We start from the raw sequence: 21,900 nt of genomic DNA on the forward strand, positions 1-21,900 counted from the left end.
CTAATAAGTATAGTAGATTAATTTAAAATTAATAAAAAAATATTATCTACTGGCATGGACTAAAATATCTCGGTGTGTGTTAACCAGGTATGTCGGAATGTTAATGAGCTTAAGAGTTGTATAAATTGTATTTATATTACAAGTGGTACTTATAAGATTTATTATATTTAAATGTTGATGTACCTGTATTAATAATAGTATAATAATTCAATTTAAAGAAAGTTATTTCTCTCTATAAATTTTTAATAAAATCATATAAAATGTATAAGAGATATATTAAAAACATTAATCTATTATAAAATAATTATTCACTATGTATTCTACTAATATACATTACTATACATTACTTTATCAATGACTATCTATGAATACTTGAGATAATATTTAAATCTTATAATTTAAATGTATAATTATTTAGTTTATAGCAATAATAATTTGGAAATACTTGTAGCGATTGCTTAATATTTAATATTGATCTTTAACTGCAGTTAATATACAATATATTTAAGTAAATAGAATCAGAGTATGTATTTACATATACTCTGTTCTTAAGGTTACTCGAAATGTAGAATATTATTTATAAACCCAAAATAATAATAATTTTTAATTTAATATTTATATCATTATATACTACTAATCCACGGATAATCATTTAATAACTTGTCCGAATGTTAATACTATATGTCATCCATATACGCTTATGTTCATTTTATGTACAATCATGATGTATTCTAATAAAATTAGTTTAGGCAATACATATTTTGTAAAACTATGTAATGTTTATTAAAATATGGATATAATGATATATAAAAAGAAATATTGAAAATGAAAATAAAATAAGAGTAATAAATTTAACTATAATCTACAAGACATTTTAAAATATTTCTGAAAAACAATAAATAGTATATATTAATTGATGTTTTAAACCCAATAAAATTAGATTAATAAGTTGGCCAATAGTAACTATTTAAATGAAACATATTTAATGAATTATTTTGAATTTTGAGTGCATTACATTTTTTACTAATAAGTTTTACTAATAGTAGTCCTACAATTATATATACCTGAATACCTCCCCTAATAAATTATTTTTACGTGTTTATTTAATGAAAATATAGAAAATAATTTCAGTAAGGAGATACACTCTTCAATGACTTGCAGCTTTGAGGGTGAGAAAACTAGTTGTAAATTTCACTAGTGAGCTCATATTTTGATTAGTCAACATTACTTTTTATAACATAGCGTATCTGAGCAATTAAATGATAGTAAAAATATATACAACAATTCTGTGTAAAATAAATATAATCTAGATAAGTGTAATAAACTTTAAATTTCATACCAATATTTCACAAAAGAATTTAAACATTTATAAATTACATAAATTATATAATTAGAATACTTATCATGTATTGTTGAGTTCAATTTAATGTTTAGGACGTTCATGAATACACTTAACAGTAATTTCAAATAATCAAAAACAATTGAAAACTTGCAAGACTATTCAACATTAGAATGATGTGACAATAGCTTAACTGTTATGCTATTAGCTGACATATTAATTATATAAGACTAATATGCAGAATTCCATAATATTCCTAACTGTACATAATTACCATTAATGACTATATCACTGTTAACTGATGATGATGGTACCTCTACTGGTCAATTTAATTAGTTTTAAACAATTTATTTATACAAGTTTGTTCAAAAAAAATAATTTATTTTTATGGGATTTATTTCATTACATCAAATTAATTTATTCTTATTGAAATCATCAATAGGTATACAAGGCATACATTCACGACCGATCAATAGAAATTTTGTTTATTATAAAAAACAGATAAATTTTGGGGATTTTAACATTTTTGATTTTCATACATACTTCATTTTATAAATTATAATTATAATAACCATGAGTTCAATAATATTATGTCTATATAACATTAAAAAAAATACAATTCATTATCTGTATTATCGTTCGAGTGACCCATAAATCTAAGGTTGAACAATATTGCTTACTATCACTGAACAATAATAAAACGATTCGTCATGATAATTATTTCAACATTTAATTATTAAGAGCGGGTGTGGTTGTACATTGAAATATTGTTATCACCAGGTATTAAGATTATGTGCATTTGCATATTTGTTTGTACATTCACCTATCTCAAAAAAGAGCAATGCAACTCATTTATTATTAACAATTCAAGGTTTTATGAGAAATTCCACTATCTCGCCACTAGTGAGTAACCTAATATCAAAATGGTAAAACTTAAGACTAATTACAAAAGAGCTTATTATATAGGTTAAAAATGAGTAATAAATGATTAGTTATGATGTCCAAGATAGTCTTTTATAGTTTGTACACCAAAAATAGGAATTAATAGTTTATAATTATTCCAAAAATATAAAATATGCTATTTAAAAATATATATATAACAATCAAGAAAATTATGAGACAGGTTAATTTCAATTCAGTAGAATCTATTTACAAATAGTTCTTAAGTATTATCATGACCTTTAATGAATGTCAGCTGTACAACAATTAAAATTATCAGTAGACATAAATATATATTTACAATATTTCAAACTTGAAAGTTGAAAAATAAATAGTTTGAACTTATATAAAATATTAAGAAAAAAAATGTGTGTTAATTAAAAGATAGAAAAATTGATTACTTATTGAATATGGTGGAAATGTTTGAATTTTATGTTATAGATAATAAAGAATATTAGAAAGGAAAAAGGATTAAAAGGATACAATTCAAACAACGAATACATATTTTTATTTTAGCGTATAAGGTTTATTTATTGTAAAGTCTAATGACCGCATAATTTTTGTAAATTAAATCCATGATATAATTAAATTTAAAAATTACACAATTTTATTTATTTTTAGAGTATATTAGTAGTGTAATAATCCTGCCAAAAATTGAAACATCAATTATAATCTAATGTTAATTCAACCTTCTTCAAATGCACAGTAATATATATCTGTCCACAAAAAGTTTAAGGAAGGAAAAACGTGTGCACACCCTATTGAAAATATAAATTCTATGGACTTATTTTGTATTAAAAAAAAAGTACAAAATATAAATAAATAAAAAAAATTACACAAAAAAAAAAAAAATTGAGATATACATCAAGTTGTAGGCATTCTATTATGTACATACAATACATACACATCATTATATGTTAGACCCTGATAGACATTAAGTCCAAGTATTTATACACTTTAGCCAAAGGATCCAATTTTTAAATTTTTTTTTTTTTTTATTTAACTTTTTATTTATATATTATTGTACATAAGCAAAACGAAATCAACAATACTGTTCACACAAAACAGTATGGCATACGATGACTGTGTAAATGGCTCAGCAATATGTTTAAGCTGACGTCTTGACCGGTTTCCTTTGAGGGAAATCTAATGAAATTCAACAATCATATTTATATTATTGACCACTAACATAATAAAAAATATTTAAATATTTAAAACAATGTTTGTTAAAAAATATTAAATTCAAATATATCTTCTATTAATTTAAAGAAATCACCAAAAGGCTCAAGTTTTCCCACTGCCAAATAAAAATTAACTAGTTATGAACTTTTTTTTTTATGAAAACACTTGATAATATAATCAATATTCATTTAATACACTAAAATTAATAAATTGAATAAAACTGTTAAGTATAAAAGTAAGAACTGCGTTTAAATATTATAAAACTATTTTAGTAAATTAATATATTTTCAATAGCTTGAATTATTGTTTATAAATAATTTAAAATCACAAGTAAATTATAATAATAAATTCATACCATTAAATATAAGATCATAGGAGAAAATCCCAAACACGTTTAATTAAATTGTATACTATACAACAGATTTTAAATGTGTTCCTATACATTTGCTATTTCAAGGAAAAGATTTTTTTATGAATTTTTTATACCATATAAAAATAACCCACTCCCTGTTAAGATATTATTTCATATATATTTATAATACAGTACCTAAATAAAGAACTCCTTATAATTAATAATATAATAAATTCTATATTAAATTAAATAAATACAGGGGAGGATAATAATTATGAAAAAAAATTATCAATTATATAAACAACAAAATAAATGTCAAAATAAAATTATTAATTTAAAAATTATAATATTTTTATTTTACATTATATTAAATTAATGTGCAATGCTATGATTATGGTTTACCTTTGCCTCCACGATTTCCATGAACACCACGTGGTGCAGGTGGTTCATAACCTCCATACTGGTAATCTAAAATTGTATAAAACATTAATTTTTAATTCTTTAAAAATCACTAAAAATATTAACACTAACCGGTACCGGCACCAGCACCATAACTTGGATAACCATAACTGTAACTATAGTCCGGACTATATCCAGTATATTGATTGTAATAATCATATCCTATATTAACCATTATTATACAAATTAAAATTCATTTTGGGGTGTTTATAACCTGTTGTATACTAAAACCAAATAAAATTTACCTCCATAACCGTAACCAGGAGCACCAGGAGCATATCCAGATTGTGATAGAAAACCTATTAAAATGTATTAAATTTTAAAAATAAATATTGTACATAAAAAGTCAATGCCAAATAATCCTTACCGCCTCTACCACCTCGCCCCCTAACATTCCCTCGCATTCCTCTCATTGGACCTGTAGCACCTGGCATTATTCCATAAGGTTCAACTTTTAATGCTGCTTTTTTCACATCAACCTTTATATATAATATAAAAATATTAAAATTTATGCACTATATCAATTAATAAAAATAAATTACTTGTTTGCCATTGATGACATGTTTAGGTGTTTTTAATATTTCAGTTACTGCCTGCATGCAATCAAATGTAACAAAACAAAAACCTTTTCGTTGGTTTTTAACTTTATCATATGGCATCTCAGCATTCACCAAAGGCGCATAACGTTTGAAATAATCTTTGATATCATCATCAGTTAAATCAGGAGACAATCCTCCAACAAATAATTTAACATGCCGTGCTTTGGCTTTCTTAGGATCAATTTTCTTGTCATTGATTACATGGTTAGTGCACGCTAAGGCCTTTAATGAAATTTAAACAGAAATTGTTATTAAATGTATACACAAATATAAATTCTATAACTATAACAATATTTATCCAATAAGATGAAAACTAATACTACTAGTATTACATATCAAAAGAAATTAATTCAAAGAAAATTTGGTTGTATTATATGTGATTAATTTTTGTATATTTAATTTAATTGTCTAGATGACTTATCAATTTTATAACTGGTTAAACAAATATTTATGAATAATAACGTATATTAAATCTAAACATATCTTAAATTGTTATTTATCATAAATAAATAGAAAATAGTATAATAATTAACTACAGTTAAATATTAAAAATAAAAAACCTATTCATTAAGACTCATGTAATAAATAAAAAATAATCATTGTTTTTTTTTAAAAAAAAATGCATAAACAATTAAATAAATGATAAAATTGTTACTCCTTAATATTATTTATGCAAGGATAAAATAACTAAAGAAAATTATTTTTTAAACAAATTAAGTACATACATTTTCTAGACCTTCCATCGTCTTGTATACAATGAAAGCGAACCCTCTCGCTCGACCAGTGGCAGCATCTACTTTGACATTAATATTTTCAATTTCACCAAATTGACCAAAGTGTTCGCTTAAATCTTCTAAAATAGACAAGCAAAATGCATGATAGCTATAAGACTAATAACAAGTGATTCACTACTTACTTTCTGTTGTTTCTCCTTTGAGTCCGCCAACAAATATTTTTCTGTAACATTACAGCAAATTAAAAAAAACGAAAAATATAAGATATCCTAAAATTAATTTATAATAAAAGAATAAATTATATATCATTAACGTAAATCCAATAAATATAACTATGATGGCTATACCCATAAAAACAAATAAGACACATTATATTTTTATGAAATCAGTGCACCCAAATCCTAACCTAATATAATTTGATAGGCACTGAGAACGGAAAACTAATGGGAGGAAATTATTATGGATTACGAGTAGATGAATCTTAAATTAACTGAAGATGGTAAAAAATGAAATACTGCTTTTCATTAATATACGAAATATCGTTCCGATAACTGATTACGGTAGGCCATAGCCCGCAGTCTGCATGTGTCGTAACGTAATAGACACGGCACGATCGACATTTTACTAAAATGGTATTTGACAGACCTGTCATCGTCTCGGACGCATTCAAATTGATTGGAATCATTATTTGTGTTGGCACTTTCTGCGGTACCGTTTAGGTGTTGTTGCTGTTGAGCCTCAGCGTTTTCAAATTGCTGCGAGCCGTTTTGCTGCTGGTTGTCGGCCATCCTAATCGGTGATACGTCGACTTACAAAAATATTAACACTAACGCCTAAATAGTTGAAAAACGGGAAAACGATACTATATAACAATATAAAACAATATTTAAGTAAAAATGTACGTGTCTAAAAATAGGAACGAGAGCGAATTTAGAGGATGAGAAGACGCTACAGACATGGGTCGAGATAGCGTCTCGTAAACAATAAAAATGGCCGCTGGAATATCCGCAGCAGCAGCGGCGCTCACCGGCGAACCGCTATACCGGTTAGTTGTCAATACTTAGCTACCGTGGTACTTACGATTACGTTCTCTTTGACCAATTCAAATGGCGGCAAATATTGCCATAAAATATCCGTAGACAATATAAATATTTTATATTTATTGTACACCCATACTTCAGAAATATACTTTATTAATTTTAATTTTTATGAATTCGAAGTTAATAAAATTAAGGCCTTCAATATGGTTCATATAAAAATAAAGGAAAATATTTTCCAAGCATTAAATTAATTAATTTAACAAGAAATGAACAGTTAAGAACAAACTACATGAAAATATAATTTTAAAAGTTTACTACGGATTTTTAAGGTCAAAAAGGATTAAAAAAAAAGGAAAAAAAATCCATTATTATTGTTCACCAATATAACATAGTATCAAAAGACATTAATTATAATGAAGTAAATATGTCTTTTATCTCTAGGTATACAAATGAAATACAATTCATCTAATTGAATAATTACCATAACATCAATTGCATTTGTTGAGAAACTTTCAGGAGATTCTTATCCTATACTCGTAAGTTTAATTCAAATGACACCAATGGATGCCTTCAGCATAACCATATTTAAAATCATGTCCTCTGATTGGGGTAATTGTTAGAAATTATAATAAAAAGACAAATATAATTTATAATAATTTTTTATTCATATAAAAACTTCTTAATTAATGGGCATACTGCATAAAGTCTGAAAACTATGAAAAGGTTAATTACTATTTACCATAACTATATAAAGATGTATAATACACATTTATTTTAAGATACATTATAATAAATGAAAATTGGTAATAAATCAATGAAATTATTCTTTTTAAATTAATAAAAAAATTGAATATACCGTAACTGGCCAATTAATAATTAATTTAACTCATAAACAGAATCAATAATTAAACCTAGCACAAACATCATAATTTACAATTTATTGAGGGAAATATTACAAATACAGGTTTTTTTTTTTAAAAAAGAAAGGTAATCGATAGAATCAAATATGATGCTAAATATCAGTTATATATTAAATCTAAACCAAATATTGATAATGAATATATTTTATAATTTTGTTTAAGTCGTTACAGTCAATAAATATAAGGTATCTGGTTTATATTTCAATGATATTTATCATATAAAATATACACTTTATGTTTACTAGGGGAAAAAATTAATATGATAAACTATTCTTAGTAAAATGTTATTAATTGCATAAGCCCAAAAATATTATATATTGTATATATAATAAAAAAAATTCAAACATTTAATTCAATTGTCATATAAAAATCATATAAACCAAAACAAGACTATAATAATTTATGCAAAAGTGCAAGTCTTTAAAAATGTCTAATTACTTTTTATTTATTGGAAAATAAAAATACATTCTAACCTATGAAGTAAAAAAAGTAAAGTAAATTAATTCAAAATTTACTAAATAATGTTTGTGCTTAACTAAACGTTTTAAAATTTTTATTTGTACATTTTATTTTATATGTTATTAAACATAAACCACTAAATAGGGGAGTAGAAGGTATTCCGTTATTTTCACAAGTCATTATTGTCGTCAAGAAAAATGATTTGTTTATATAAAAAAAAAAAAAAGATATCATCATTTAAGGAGTGTATACACACACACATACACACATACAAACACACAAAATAGGGACAAATGGTAGTAATTATTTAATAAGGAGCGTGTCTTGCACCAGATCCTCGAGATGCTCCTCTTGTTTTTCCAGCACCATTAAACGCGGCTGCAAAATTAGAGAATAAAAATAATATGATGTTTTTGTGTGTCTATAAAGAAAAAATTACCTCGTCCTCTAGTAGCTGAAACTGGAGCTGGTGGTGCTTCATAACCATATCCATAATCTAGAAATAAATAAATTTAATATTCAATAAAAAATATTTTTAATGAGTTATGTAAATTTTACCATATCCAGCATAGCCATAGCTACCATAATAATCAGCTTCATAACCAGGGTAAGCTGCTCCTCCATAATAATCATATCCTTGAGGTGGGTATGCTGCAAACAATAACATTTAATAATGTGAATTAATACATTTAGTTACTAATAAAAATGTATAATATAAGTAGGGAACATAATATAATGTATGAATATATATATATTTTGAAAATAGACTTAATATATAGAATATATCATAAAATATAATAGTATAGAAAATTAAAATGCACTCATTAACATTTTAAATTCACGAAGGATAACACCATTCTTTATTAATTCAATAATAACCATAAAAGAGGAACAATAATTAATATAATATCATTAGGATTGAATATGCCTTTAAAAATATACAAAATACAACATGAAGTAATACCATAACAACTCATATAATAATAAATATAATTTCAAATAGTTCTGAATAAAATTTTCTTCATAATATTCAGTACCAGGATTGACTTAACAATTACTCAACATTAGTAAATTTAAATAAAAAGTTTAAATATAAAACATAGGGTTATTTCAGAATATTTTACTCTTCAATTAATTTCAGAAGCAGAACTGACATGATAATATCTAATCATCAATATTAATCTTTTGAAATAAATGTTATTTCAAAAACAATATCCTTTTTAATGAAAATCAAATTAGATAAGAACAATTAAAATTCCATCTTTATCTTATTTTTACTCACTTTTAAATTATCAACTCAAAATATTGTACTCCTCAATCAAATTCAGTAGCAGAACTAACATAATTACTCATCATTCTAAAAATACTAAATTTATCAGAATAGTTAAATTAAAGAAATATTTCAGAATATTTTCTCTTCAATTAGATTCAGTAGCAGAACTGACTTTATTAATACTCATCACAAATACAAAAATTTAAGTTTAAATGTTAGAAAATCTATATCCTGTTGACAGTTATTTAAACTGTCTACATCTTACTAAGATATATTTAAATATTAACTCTTATGGCATCTTTTTGTGCCATTTAAAAATATTATTTCAGAATATTTTACTCATCAATACAATTCAGTAGCAGAACTGACATAATAATTACTCATCACAATAATAATACAAATAAAATAAATACATAAATCTACAATTGAAAATAATCATTTTACGAATAGTGCTCTTCAATAATTCTCAATATTAATAGGAATTATCAATAATATGCTTATTAAAATTGTATTATTTCCTATACAAAAAATGTTTTCAGAATATTTTACTCATCAGTACAATTCAGTAGCAGAACTGACTAAATTAATACTCATCATCGGTATTATAATCTTAAATACAAATTGCATTCATACAAAATTAAACAACATAGAACATATTACTCTTTCAACAAATAAAGAAATACATATGGATATTGAAAACAAGATAGTCACATCTAACATAATTCAAATAAATGTATGAAATTTCTTCTATAAAATAAGAGAATAATAACAAAATATTTATTCATTTAGTGTAGATATATGAATTTAACATTATTTAACAGGTTATAATTGAAAAATTATGTTTTCACTAAACAAATATATTCATAATAAAAATATTTTTATATAATTATATAAAACAATATTGTTTTTATTTTATACCAACTCTTAATTTATAAAAAATTATAAAACATAAGATTAAAAATTGAAATACGATACATGCAACTTTATAGCATCACACATTAGCACTAAATAACCTAATGATAACTAAGCTTATGATCAATATTCATTAAATAACCTATTAAACAATGAATAATATTTAAAGTTTCAAATAAAAAAATGTATATAACCAATTAATTAAACTGATACTAAAAATATGTATATAATAATATTTATAATGTTATCATTAGTACTGAGGGATGTATTTTGGTAAAGATAAGCAAAAGAAAAAAATTTTATCTTACCTCCATATGTCCCGTATGGTGCAGCATACGGCCCATATGCTGAAACAAAAAAGTTGAAAAAATAATTTAATTTCAGAGAATAAAAGGTAATTTATTTATTTGATTTAAAAAGTTTAATCCCAATAAAAGTATATTATATTTAAAAAAATAAAAATACTAAATTAAGAAAGAAAAAAATTGATTTAAACCTTTTGTTTCAGCATAGCTAGTCATAGCATACATAAACTGTTTTCAGTTTTTAAATAACCATGTTATAACTTAATATGATACATAGTAGTTACTTGTATAAAGGTGTTGAAATTCTCACTTAACACTTACCAAGCTAAATCATAAATACAAATAAAAATCCAGTGAAGTCGCATCTAATAAGATTTCCGAAATCTTAAAAATGATTGCATTTAATATTATAAGTAAAAAAAAGTATTGCGACACAGACTAATTTTATTGAGGAAAATAAAATAAATTAGAATCAAATTGATTCCCAGAATGAAAAATAAAAGTATTCAAATAGCATTTTGTTTTAAATTTTAAAATTTTTTTTTGACATATATATACAAAATAAGAAGGAATAAAAATAATACATGCCACTAAAAAAAATTTATCTAACAGCTGAATGTCATTATCTGATAATTAATCCTGTAAGAGCAAAATCACTTACCTTTACATTTTTGAGTAAGAAATTCATCTGAAAATTGTTTTTTTTTTTTGTAAATAATCAACTTTGTCTGGTACGCAATACACAAAAAGATAAATTTTAGATCATAATAGTTCTTTCTTAGTTTTTTTAAATGTAAGACTTAGTAATTCACAAGCAAAGGTTATTATAAGACATAGTTTAAATCAATAATTTACTTCACAATATAATATTGATCAATAGCTAAGATATCAAAGAACTAAAAAACATTTATTGGCATTATACAGTTTTTAACTACTATGTATTTTTAAAGCTACTTAAAACCAACACAATAAAAAATTATAACAAAAGAGGGGGAAATAAGAATGACTTGCGAACAAAAATTTATAGTCAATAATATATATTAAATGTTAAATTGAGAAATAAAACATTTCTCCGTGCAGATATAATTTAATATTTAAATAATTGTGAACTTAAAACATTTTATTAAAATCTATTTATAAAAGTGATTGAAAATAAATTTTTCTTGATTATAAGAATTCATCAAATAAAACAACTTTCTTGCTCTATACTTAGAAAATCCAAACATATTAACTAAATTTAGGTATAGTAATTTAATTTACCTCCACGAGCTGCTCCTCTACCTCTCATTGCTTTTGGATTAGCATATGGGTTAGCAGGCTTAGGTGCAGCTTTTTTCACATCAACCTATAATGATGAATAAATAAGTACTACTATAATATAAATAAATAAATAACATACCTCTTTGCCTTTAATTGTTTGTTTTGCAGTTTTGAACAAATCTTGCACTTTATCACTGGACTCATAAGTAATAAAACAATAACCCTTACGTTGATTTTTCATTTTATCAAATGGAACTTCTAAATTAACAATTACTCCCCATTTTCCAAAAAATTCTTTAATTTCATCATTAGTAACATCTGATGGTAATCCACCAACAAATACTTTTTCTTGTTTTGCTTTGGCTTTTTTAGGATCAATTTTCTTGCCATTTATAACATGATCACCGGCAGCAAATGCCTACAAACATAAGAAGTTTAGCAAAAATAATAAACATATATTAAGTTGATTCTTACATTATTCAATCCGTCAACAGATTTGAATATGATAAAAGCAAAACCTCTAGAACGTCCAGTAGCCGGATCGGTCTTCAAGCTTATATTTGTAATTTCTCCATATTGAACAAAATGTTCTTTTAGTTCCTCTAAAAAAAAAAAAAAAAAATGTAGACATTAATATTAATATACAATATAATGAGAAATTGAAAATTAATATAAATATATACATTTCAAGTAAAAAAAAATTTTTTTTTTTTTTTAATACTTGAGATTTTTAAAGAAATATACTATAGAATATTATAAAATATAACTCACTTTCTGTAGTTTCCCAACTCAAACCTCCAACAAATAACTTCCTAAAATAAAATAAATTCAATTAGACTTCATAAAATTTTAAAGTTTTTAAAATAAAACAAATTTGGATGAAATTAAGATAAGGAATAGTAGACAAAATATTAAAAAGATTGTGTTGTTCATAAAAATAGATTAAAACCCATACAAGATTACACATTTATTTTCCCCGATATAAGATATTATATAGCATAGTTAATTTTTATTAGCAATAATATTATAATAATAATAATAATAGTAATAATAATAATAATAATATAATTAAAAAAAAAAAAAACAATTAATAATTTATGTAAAAGTTATAGTATTATAGTATTTTAATTTGCAGATCAAAAATAAAACATTGATCTTAACCTTAAATTATTAAATTCAATTTATATCCCATAAAATATCTTTTATTAACAAAATACATAAAATTAATTATATAAACAACCTACAGTAGCAGCCTAGTAATAAAAATATTTAAAGCAATCATAAGTATATTAAAAAAAAAAAAAACTTTATACTTAGGAATATTAGAGGACAGGAATAATAGAAAAGGATTTATTTTTAACACTACATAAACTTTCAAATATATTTCAATTTACAATCATGAATTGTATTTGAAAGTTCTACAAAATTATTTTATTTCTCATAGCTGTATTTTTGTGGGAATTAAATAATAACAATTAAAATAAAATTAATAATTTACTTTATAAATATTTTAGATTTATAAAAAGAACAATATATGTATATAAAATTTACATTAAGCCTGATAACAAAAAATCACAGCTAATCGAAATTCTTAAAACTAATAGTAAAAAATCCAAATTCAAACACCTATATATTAAAAACAAATAAAAATAATACATAAGTTAATAATTTACTAGAAAATGACTTAAATAAACATGAAAATAAAAACTTTAATAAATAAATAAAAATTTAAACTATTATTGAAATTGTAATATATTATATTGTAACATTTCTATCGGTTTTCATTGCATAACCTTTTATTTGCTAAAATTTCAAAACAAATTCTACTCATTATTTTGGATTTTTTACTTAATATTTTATAGTTTAATCCCACAACCATACAAAACTTGTCAAGGAGACAAGTCAGGTTTATAATAAAAAAAAAAGTTATTAGGAGAATGAGGAAGATTTACCTACAAAAATAAAAATAAAATAATAAAAAAAATAAAAAGAATAAAGAAACGATATGTATGTATGTATGTATATTTTACTTAACCATAGTCAGAGTACAAAAATTTATCAGAATTACATTAAAACAAAATTAAATTTGTAAATATTTATTTATCTTTATACTACACAAGTAGGCCTTAAATTGTCGTTCAAAACAGAATCTTAGGCCAACGAATTCTGCAATGAATCATGTGTCTATTATTTAGTGATGAGAACTGTAACAAAATAAATTGCATAAATGTTTTTTTCTTGAACTTTTGTTTACTCTAAAACAGACAGTTTATACTGAAACTCGATGCATAGTAATTTTATTTATTCATAATTTAATTTATTTATACAGTTCATTCTCCATTTATTTATTGTTTAATACTTAATGATTCCTACCATTTGGTAGGCGATGATTCAGCCTCAGTCGCCGCACTATTAAATCAGCCATTGACAAATGTATACCTGTTGTACAATGTGTCCATTATATAAACATCCGTTCTTCAATGAATGACATGAACGTCACCTGCGCATATTTATACACCACGTTGAAAGGTAATCGATACATAGGCCTATACGGTCCTGAAGAGACGCAGATTACCATGGAAAGTAATTTACATGAACTTTTCTGCTCGTACAAATTGTGTAATAAACGTTAAAATATTTTGTTTGCATCCAAAGTTAAAGATCTTGAAGCCCATTGAGAAGAATTTGTAACCCTTGAGAAGTAGGCAAGCCAATTTGTAGATCTTCATTAAGTTAACATAATTATCAATAAGTAATAACATTATACTTTAACATTATTTATAATAAAAAAATCAAACAAAAAATTTACAAAATTATCTAAGACTTAAGTGACATGATAAATAAATAATGTTTCCTAACCAATTTATATTTTTGGTAAGTTACAAATGAAGTTAAAACTTAAAACTGTTATAAACCAATATTAAAGGCTATGCTCTAATTAAAAATGAATACCAAACAATAATTTTTCAATAGTAGCGTCTCTTTATGACCAATACAGATATACTTACTCATTAATTATCTGTAGTAAAAATATCTAATAATTTCATTACCACAGGTTTATATATTAACTAAAAAACATTCAATGCAGGTATATGAGTGGATAATACTAATATAGATTATAATAATTATAGTTGGAAATGAAAATAATGGTATGGAATATGATAAAGATAATTGAATGTATAGTAAAACAAGAAATATAGAAAATTCTAGCCTGAACTATATGTTAAGTAAAAATATATATTATGAATTCATTTCTACTATGAAACCAATAAGAAATTGTTATGCAAGTAATTTTTTTAATAATGATAGTTTATCTTTAATAAGATTAAGATGAAATATAATTTATAATTATTAATTTTTTCAATAAGAGTACAATAATCACATGAAATGAATTCTAAAACATAAATTAGAAGTAATCATAGCTTTTATGAACTAATAAAAGGCTGAGTTAATGATTTAAATTAAATAAAGAATATTATGCAATAAGATACAATTTAATATTTTTAACCATCTAACCATTTTTTATCTAACATATAAATGTTATACATAAATTGTAAAAATTAAAAAAAAAACTTAATACCATTTTAACTAGGGTTATTACTAGAAAAAATAATTTCAGATCAATTTTAAGTTTAACAAACTCTGGTATTAATTTTGTATTTTTCATAAAACAAATGAAAGAAATTTACATAACTACTGAGCTCATGGAACCATTTGCAATAAAATTGATGGTGAATCAAAAAATATATAATATGTAAATTATTTAAGTTTTCATAAGTAAATATAGCTATGAAAAAAATACCTAAATTTTAACTTAACCACGTTATATCCAGTATATTTACAACACCTAAATAATGTTATAAAATTCAAATTAAACCTTGCAAGTGATCAGAAAGGGTACATAATTAGGATTACACTATAATTCATAGGTATATTATAGTAGTTGAACTATTTGGAATAGAGTTGAAAAATAAAACTCATTCTTAAATGTACATTTAGTATTTTGGTAAAACAAATAAGTAGACATAAATAATAATATAATTCATATAATGAAATTTTAATTCGTTAATTGGACAATGCACATTAGATACCATGAGAACACTAAGAATATTTAATAGTATTGGCGAACAAATAGCTAAATGAAGATAATTATATGAGTGATAAAAACAGGAGGTAGAAATAGGATAATGATCAGCATCATTGAAGTGACGACCAGGAAAGCAACTTAGAATAATATTTAACAGTACTTTGCACGCAGGTCTTAATATAACCGCAGGTATAAAACGAGACAGTTATTAGTAAAAATTGAAAGGTAGTATAACATGGAATATTGATTGCGGATTGCTAAGGTCGGGTTCACAATTTTAATGTTCATTAATGAATGAAAACTGCGAACGCGAATGCGAACTGATCGGTTCAAAACATTACCTGTCGTCTTCCTTGACCTGTTCCTCCGGACTGGTCTGCTCGACGCCATTGTTGTCATTGGTACCGTTGGTTTGTTCTTTTGGCTGTTCGTCCGACATCTTTGCAACAGTAATTAGTTGATTTCGGTAGGTGCAGTAATAACCGACGTGTTATAACGGGAATAAATGTGTAAAGCGGGAACGGTAGTGATAGAAAATTTGATGAAGACGATCGACCAGAGCAGGTTGTAGAAAGTTTCTTTAGCGTGCCGGCAGCGGAACGTTTAGTACGGGCAGAAAGGCTTGGGAAAATGGCTGCGGTCGTTGATCTTCCGGCGGAGAAGTGGTCAGGGGAACGCCAAACAGTTACAGTGTGACCACCATGCATGTAAACGTTCCATGGATTTTTTTTCAGCTCATGACTTGTACAATTATTAATTTATTCATATTTATTTTTTACCTCCATAAAACTTAAACCTCAGAAATCATAATAGAATATATCAATGTTAATATATAAATCGAATTACAAGGTTGTACACAGTGTATGTAATTAAATAACAAACAATATGTTAATACTAAGTTCTTCAATTTTTGATGTATCAATAAATACTTATTAATTTATCGCCCGTTAACACCACCGCCACAATTGCATATAATTTAAACCTTTTGATGCATGATCAGTTTTTTTCTTCACGACAAAACTTGTTAGTATTAAGAGCACACAATTCGCATCTATGTTAAATATGTTTTGACTTCTGCATATACCTATTTTATACTAACGATATAATTATAAAAAACAGAATTTATCTAGGAAATTACCTATCATTCAATTTTAAGACTAGTTTTAAATACATAAAAGACGTCCTATCTTGAAAGTATGTGAGAAAAAAATAGTAGCTATTTAAATTTATTTGGTTGTTGAACAATTGAATACCATTTTAAAGCACATTGTGATCAGTGATGTATTGGTAAATACAATGAATACATTTATGAGTATACGCACTTATAAAATACCTATGTATATTAATCCTAAATAATTGTAATCGCTTCGCTCGACATTTTTTTTTTTTCTAGCTACACTAGTATAAATTGAATTAACCTCTTAGACGTTTATAACTTCTAATAAAACTATAAAATACAACACCATACATTTGTCACACATTATAAATTACTTGATGCAAATTTATGAACCATGATCTGAATGTCCACACTCTTTATTATATTTAATAATATTTATGTTTCAAAATGTTATTTACTAAATTGAACTTAAAATTCATAAAACTATTTAAACTGTACATTGTAATATTCAACATGTAAATATTTCATTCTAATTTCCTAGTTCATAGCAATATTTCCAATGAACAATTATATAAGTATTATTTGGTTTACGAGTTATTTTATGAGCGTATATTCGTAAAATAATATTTTACATTAGGTATATGCTGAAAATTGAAAATTTGCTGCTTATATGTACTAATAAACCCCTGATTGTGTTTATATGTTATGTTTATCCCCAAACATTTATTGATTTCTATTTTAGTAGAAATGTTCTTTTAGACGATTGCAGGGGGACTGACATAATTTACCATAGATATTTAGGAATTGCTTAGAAACTAAAACAATTTTCAATAGATAGGCAGATACATAATAAAAATGTATTATATGCATCCATAAAAATATAAAGAAATTATTTGTAAACAAATTTAACAAGGCAAAAATAAATAACCTGCTGCCATCTGATTTTTTTTTTACGTAAGTAAATATGATTTTGGATAACTAGATAGTTGTAAATATTATAGAATTCAACATATTTACAGAAGAATAAACTAAGTTTTTTAAATAAAATTTGATTGATGCAGTGTAACATTTTTTCTTTAAAACTGTAGCTTATTGGTAAATTCTTTTTCGCAAATCAAAGGATCCAAAATACTGGTAACCAATTTTTTGATTATCTTCATTGTCTTTAACTTATTGAAATTGTTTATAAACATTAAAAGAACAGTTCAGATTTGATTTGATGTTTGTTATACATTTTATAATACCTACAACAAATATAAGATATCTAGAATAAATTTTGAAATACTAATAAAATAATTGATTTTCCAAGGATTAATATAAGTATAAATATTAAATTACTAACATGAACAATTTTTAATACTGGCGAGTCTATTATTTGTTGGATATCTTAATTAATTCATTAGTTTAATTTTTATCTAGGTCATTATTTGAGTACTAATTATATTTGATTATAGTTATATATAATATAGTTATATTATAGTTAGTTATATAAGATTATTTAAAAAAAAGGGTGGTCATATAATTTGATAAAATAATATATTTTTGATAATATAACTTATGTCTTAGAAATATTATTTAAAATAATTTCAGTATATCATACATTTGTTATTTTGATTCTTAATACTGTATTTTTATTTAATATATATATATATTTATATTTATACATATACATATTAAAATTTAAATTGTTTATATATATATATATATATATATATATATATTTAACAAATATTTAAATACTATTTATAAGATTTTTTTTGTCTTAAATTAAAAATGTACTTAATATCTAACAAAATAATACTATAATATAGTTAAATACAGTTATTTCTAATGAAAATTATTAATAAAGTAACAAATATTACACTACCGTCTAACATAGACTATTTAAGCTAGATAATAAATTACCTAATTAAGAAAACAGAAGACTGGTCTTTACTAAATAATTCGTCCATTGAATAATAATTATTTTTAATACAAAATTAGAAATAGTAATATAAAATTAACGTCATAATCATCTATTTGGCCATTTCCAATTTTCTGTTGTACGTTCATTAGGCTTAAGTAAATGTGGAATTTCTTTTAAACAACTTTTAGCCCATTCAGGTAGTAAATGTCTATCCTTTTGATCATAGACCATAACTACTCCTTGAGTAGTTTCACATTTTACTTTACCAGTTGTTGTGTCCAGCTTTACTTGTGATCCATCAGCATAAGTTATACAAATTTCACCAGATTTAATTAAAAATGAACTTTTAATTTTACAATTTTTTAATATATCAGATTCATCTTTTATAACAGGTCTTCTTCCTAATGTAACAGGAAATACTGTAACTCCACTATTAGCACTTGTATCTAGAGTTGATAATGTTTTTTCAACTAAACAACAATGCTCGAAGTATTTTTTAAATTGATTATAAATTATTTTATCTGCTTCATCTAAACAATCTGGTCGACTAAAAGTTTTTGCTTTCCCATTTACAATAATTTTTATGTCTCCATTTCCAATACTTGAAACCAAAGATCCATTATAAAAATGTGCTTCAAATGCTTTACCATCTTCCATAAGAAGACATTTGGCTTTATCACTATAAAAAACTACTTTAGCTGTCTTTGAAGCAATCAATTTTACAAATTGGGCTGCGTATGCATATTTTTTCCAATGATGTTGAGGAAGTGATTCATAACTGTATACTTCATCTGCTCCTTTTTCTGGTATAGGTGGAGGTTCTTCATGCAATGCTATTCCTCTTTCTTTATTTGGTTTATATATAACCATATGTTGACCATCTGATGAAATTCGAATAACTTCTACAACTCTCTCTTCTTTAGATTTAGATTTCATTTTAATAAACTCCACACAAACATCCCCATTGCTTAAAATACTCAAAACTTTATTCTTAGTCTTATGTCTATGTTTTTGTAAGCGAGTTGTAGTTAAACGATTAGCCATGCTATTAGTTGAACTTATTTCTGGATAAGTTTTGAATGACTGTAGAAATTGATCATCAAAAACTGTAAATTGTTTATTTCCAGAATACTGAGATGGAGTTGTATGATACAAGTTTTGAAAATTACTACTGTGTTTATGAAAACTACTAATAATGTTGGATGTACAACATTCTTGTTGTTTGATTTCTGTATTTAAATAATTATCTCGACCCCTTTGTAATAAATTTAAATTAGAACTAGGTTGATGAGTAACTTCAATACTAGGACTATGGGTAGAACGTATGTAGTGTAATCCGGTTGAACTGCATTTTTCTTTATTAAATGAAATAGTATTAAAACCACTGTCTTCTGTAAAGTGTGATTGATGAAACCATATAGATGGTCCATCACAAATAATTTTTTCTTGCATAAAATCGTGATTTAATACACTATGTAAATCTATTCGATCTCTTGGATTTTTTCTTAATAAACAATTTATTAAATCTTTTGCTTTATTTGATAAATAATTTGGCAAAGAAAAATCACTCATAACCACTTTTGTAAGAGTGCTTTTTATAGCATCAGTATCAAATGGAGGATGCCCCACAAGCAATGTGTATAATAAGCATCCCAATCCCCATAGATCTGTCTCTAAGCCATGTGAGCTTCGAGTTGCAACTTCTGGTGATATATAATTTGGGGTTCCACACATTGTCATGTGTTTTTCATCTCTAGAATTTAGCTGAGTTGCGAGACCAAAATCAGCGATTTTTATACGCATATCTTTTGTTAACAGTAAGTTTGTCAATGTCATATCTCGGTGTACAATATTATGTTTATGTAAATATAAAAGACCTTCAACCACTTGTCTTATAATATATCTGGCTTCAATTTCTGATAATTTGTTCCCACTGCGTTTTAAATATTGAAGTAACTCACCATTATGACAGAGTTCTAAGACTAAATAAACATGTCTACTATCTTCAAAAAAAGTATACAACTCTAGTATGGATGGATGTTTCAGTTGACTATGTATTTTTACTTCTTGGCGTACACGGTCAATCATATTCTGTTTTTTCATCGTCCAAATGTCAATCTCTTTGATTGCCACTTGACAACCAGTACGGAGACATTGAGCACGATAAACACATGCAAAACCACCTTTACCCAAAAGCTCCAACTTTTCATAGCCATCTATACCATCAGACAATGGCATTGTTTTGTAGGACAACATTGAAACTTTTCTAAAACAAATAATTGAATAATTCTATTTAATTTTGATTATTTCTTGTATTTTAATAAAAAGAAAAAAAAGGTTTAAATATCTTTATGCAATACAAAGTGTACATAATTTATAATTAGGAAAAGGATATAATAATTGTTATTCATTATTTGGGAATAATAGAGGATCACGAAAAAATGGTAAGGCCATAGCTTAAAAATTAAAATTAAATTACATTCAATAATTCATAATTAACACATTATTTGGAAATTATAATTTCATTTGATTTAAATAAAATATGATTTATATTTATAATTTATTATATTATAAAAACTATTCTGAATTGGAATCACTAAAAACATTATTTTGATTTAAATAATTTATAGAGATGAAAAGTTTCTAAAATTATTTTAATGGACATTTGAAAATAAGAACAGTTTTAATCTGTAATAATAAACTGATAATATTTAAAATAATAGATATATTGAACTTCACAAATATTAATATATTTGAAAAAATGAATAAAGATATCAATGTATTTTTATTAAATTATATTTTAAATTTATATATTAGTATAAATCTACTTATACTAAACCACAATCAATATTACTTACCTTTTTACTGGTTATATTATTCCAATGGTCTAACTACTACGTAACATACATTTAATTTGAAATTTAAATTACTAATTGTAACATTTTTAATAAATTCTTTACATGCTGATAACATGGTCATTATATTTTTTAAATTCCTAAATTATATGATTACGATTT

The 21,900-nt window shown here is 24.4% G+C and overlaps 3 protein-coding genes across 5 annotated transcripts; all 3 read right to left on the reverse strand.

Moving 5' to 3' along the window:
- Nucleotides 1-3,308: 3,308 nt before the first annotated feature.
- Nucleotides 3,309-6,597, reverse strand: LOC112688569 (RNA-binding protein squid-like). Of its 2 annotated transcripts, XM_025561825.1 has the most exons (9): nucleotides 6,250-6,597; nucleotides 5,787-5,827; nucleotides 5,596-5,723; nucleotides 4,814-5,092; nucleotides 4,639-4,750; nucleotides 4,517-4,570; nucleotides 4,344-4,433; nucleotides 4,215-4,280; nucleotides 3,309-3,424 (listed from the first exon to the last, which is right to left on the reverse strand). In XM_025561825.1, the coding sequence occupies exons 1-9, from the start codon at nucleotides 6,390-6,392 to the stop codon at nucleotides 3,387-3,389; spliced, it is 951 nt and encodes a 316-aa protein (XP_025417610.1). In that variant the 5' UTR covers nucleotides 6,393-6,597; the 3' UTR covers nucleotides 3,309-3,386. The 2 variants fall into 2 exon arrangements, with proteins under 2 accessions (XP_025417610.1, XP_025417611.1); XM_025561826.1 differs by lacking the exon at nucleotides 4,344-4,433.
- A 1,491-nt stretch (nucleotides 6,598-8,088) lies between these two features.
- On the reverse strand, nucleotides 8,089-16,507 carry LOC112688502 (RNA-binding protein squid-like). 2 transcript variants are annotated; one of them, XM_025561733.1, is made up of 9 exons: nucleotides 16,202-16,507; nucleotides 12,545-12,585; nucleotides 12,248-12,375; nucleotides 11,913-12,191; nucleotides 11,774-11,858; nucleotides 10,517-10,555; nucleotides 8,582-8,674; nucleotides 8,463-8,519; nucleotides 8,089-8,401 (listed from the first exon to the last, which is right to left on the reverse strand). In XM_025561733.1, exons 1-9 carry the CDS (start codon nucleotides 16,297-16,299, stop codon nucleotides 8,331-8,333), a joined length of 891 nt encoding a protein of 296 aa, XP_025417518.1. In that variant the 5' UTR covers nucleotides 16,300-16,507; the 3' UTR covers nucleotides 8,089-8,330. The 2 variants fall into 2 exon arrangements, with proteins under 2 accessions (XP_025417518.1, XP_025417519.1); XM_025561734.1 differs by lacking the exon at nucleotides 10,517-10,555.
- A 2,306-nt stretch (nucleotides 16,508-18,813) lies between these two features.
- Nucleotides 18,814-21,859, reverse strand: LOC112688500 (serine/threonine-protein kinase PLK4). Its single transcript, XM_025561732.1, has 2 exons — nucleotides 21,742-21,859; nucleotides 18,814-21,149 (listed from the first exon to the last, which is right to left on the reverse strand). The coding sequence occupies exon 2, from the start codon at nucleotides 21,137-21,139 to the stop codon at nucleotides 18,989-18,991; it is 2,151 nt and encodes a 716-aa protein (XP_025417517.1). The 5' UTR covers nucleotides 21,140-21,149; nucleotides 21,742-21,859; the 3' UTR covers nucleotides 18,814-18,988.
- Between the last annotated feature and the right edge of the window lie 41 nt (nucleotides 21,860-21,900).

Source organism: Sipha flava, unplaced genomic scaffold (genome assembly GCF_003268045.1).
Source record: "Sipha flava isolate LNK unplaced genomic scaffold, YSA_version1 39_pilon_pilon, whole genome shotgun sequence".
Taxonomy (NCBI): Eukaryota; Metazoa; Arthropoda; class Insecta; order Hemiptera; family Aphididae; genus Sipha; species Sipha flava.

Excerpts from the sequence above, each read along its gene's own strand:
- LOC112688569 (XM_025561825.1), bottom strand. The coding sequence starts at position 6,392 with ATGGCCGACAACCAGCAGCAAAACGGCTCGCAGCAATTTGAAAACGCT. Across the intron at positions 5,724-5,786 it reads CAAAGGAGAAACAACAGAAA|AAGATTTAAGCGAACACTTT; the intron begins GTAAGTAGTGAA and ends TGTCTATTTTAG. Across the intron at positions 3,425-4,214 it reads TGGAAATCGTGGAGGCAAAG|ATTTCCCTCAAAGGAAACCG; the intron begins GTAAACCATAAT and ends GAATTTCATTAG.
- LOC112688502 (XM_025561733.1), bottom strand. The coding sequence starts at position 16,299 with ATGTCGGACGAACAGCCAAAAGAACAAACCAACGGTACCAATGACAAC. Across the intron at positions 12,192-12,247 it reads CTGTTGACGGATTGAATAAT|GCATTTGCTGCCGGTGATCA; the intron begins GTAAGAATCAAC and ends TTATGTTTGTAG. Across the intron at positions 8,520-8,581 it reads CTATGGCTATGCTGGATATG|ATTATGGATATGGTTATGAA; the intron begins GTAAAATTTACA and ends ATTTATTTCTAG.
- LOC112688500 (XM_025561732.1), bottom strand. The coding sequence starts at position 21,139 with ATGTTGTCCTACAAAACAATGCCATTGTCTGATGGTATAGATGGCTAT.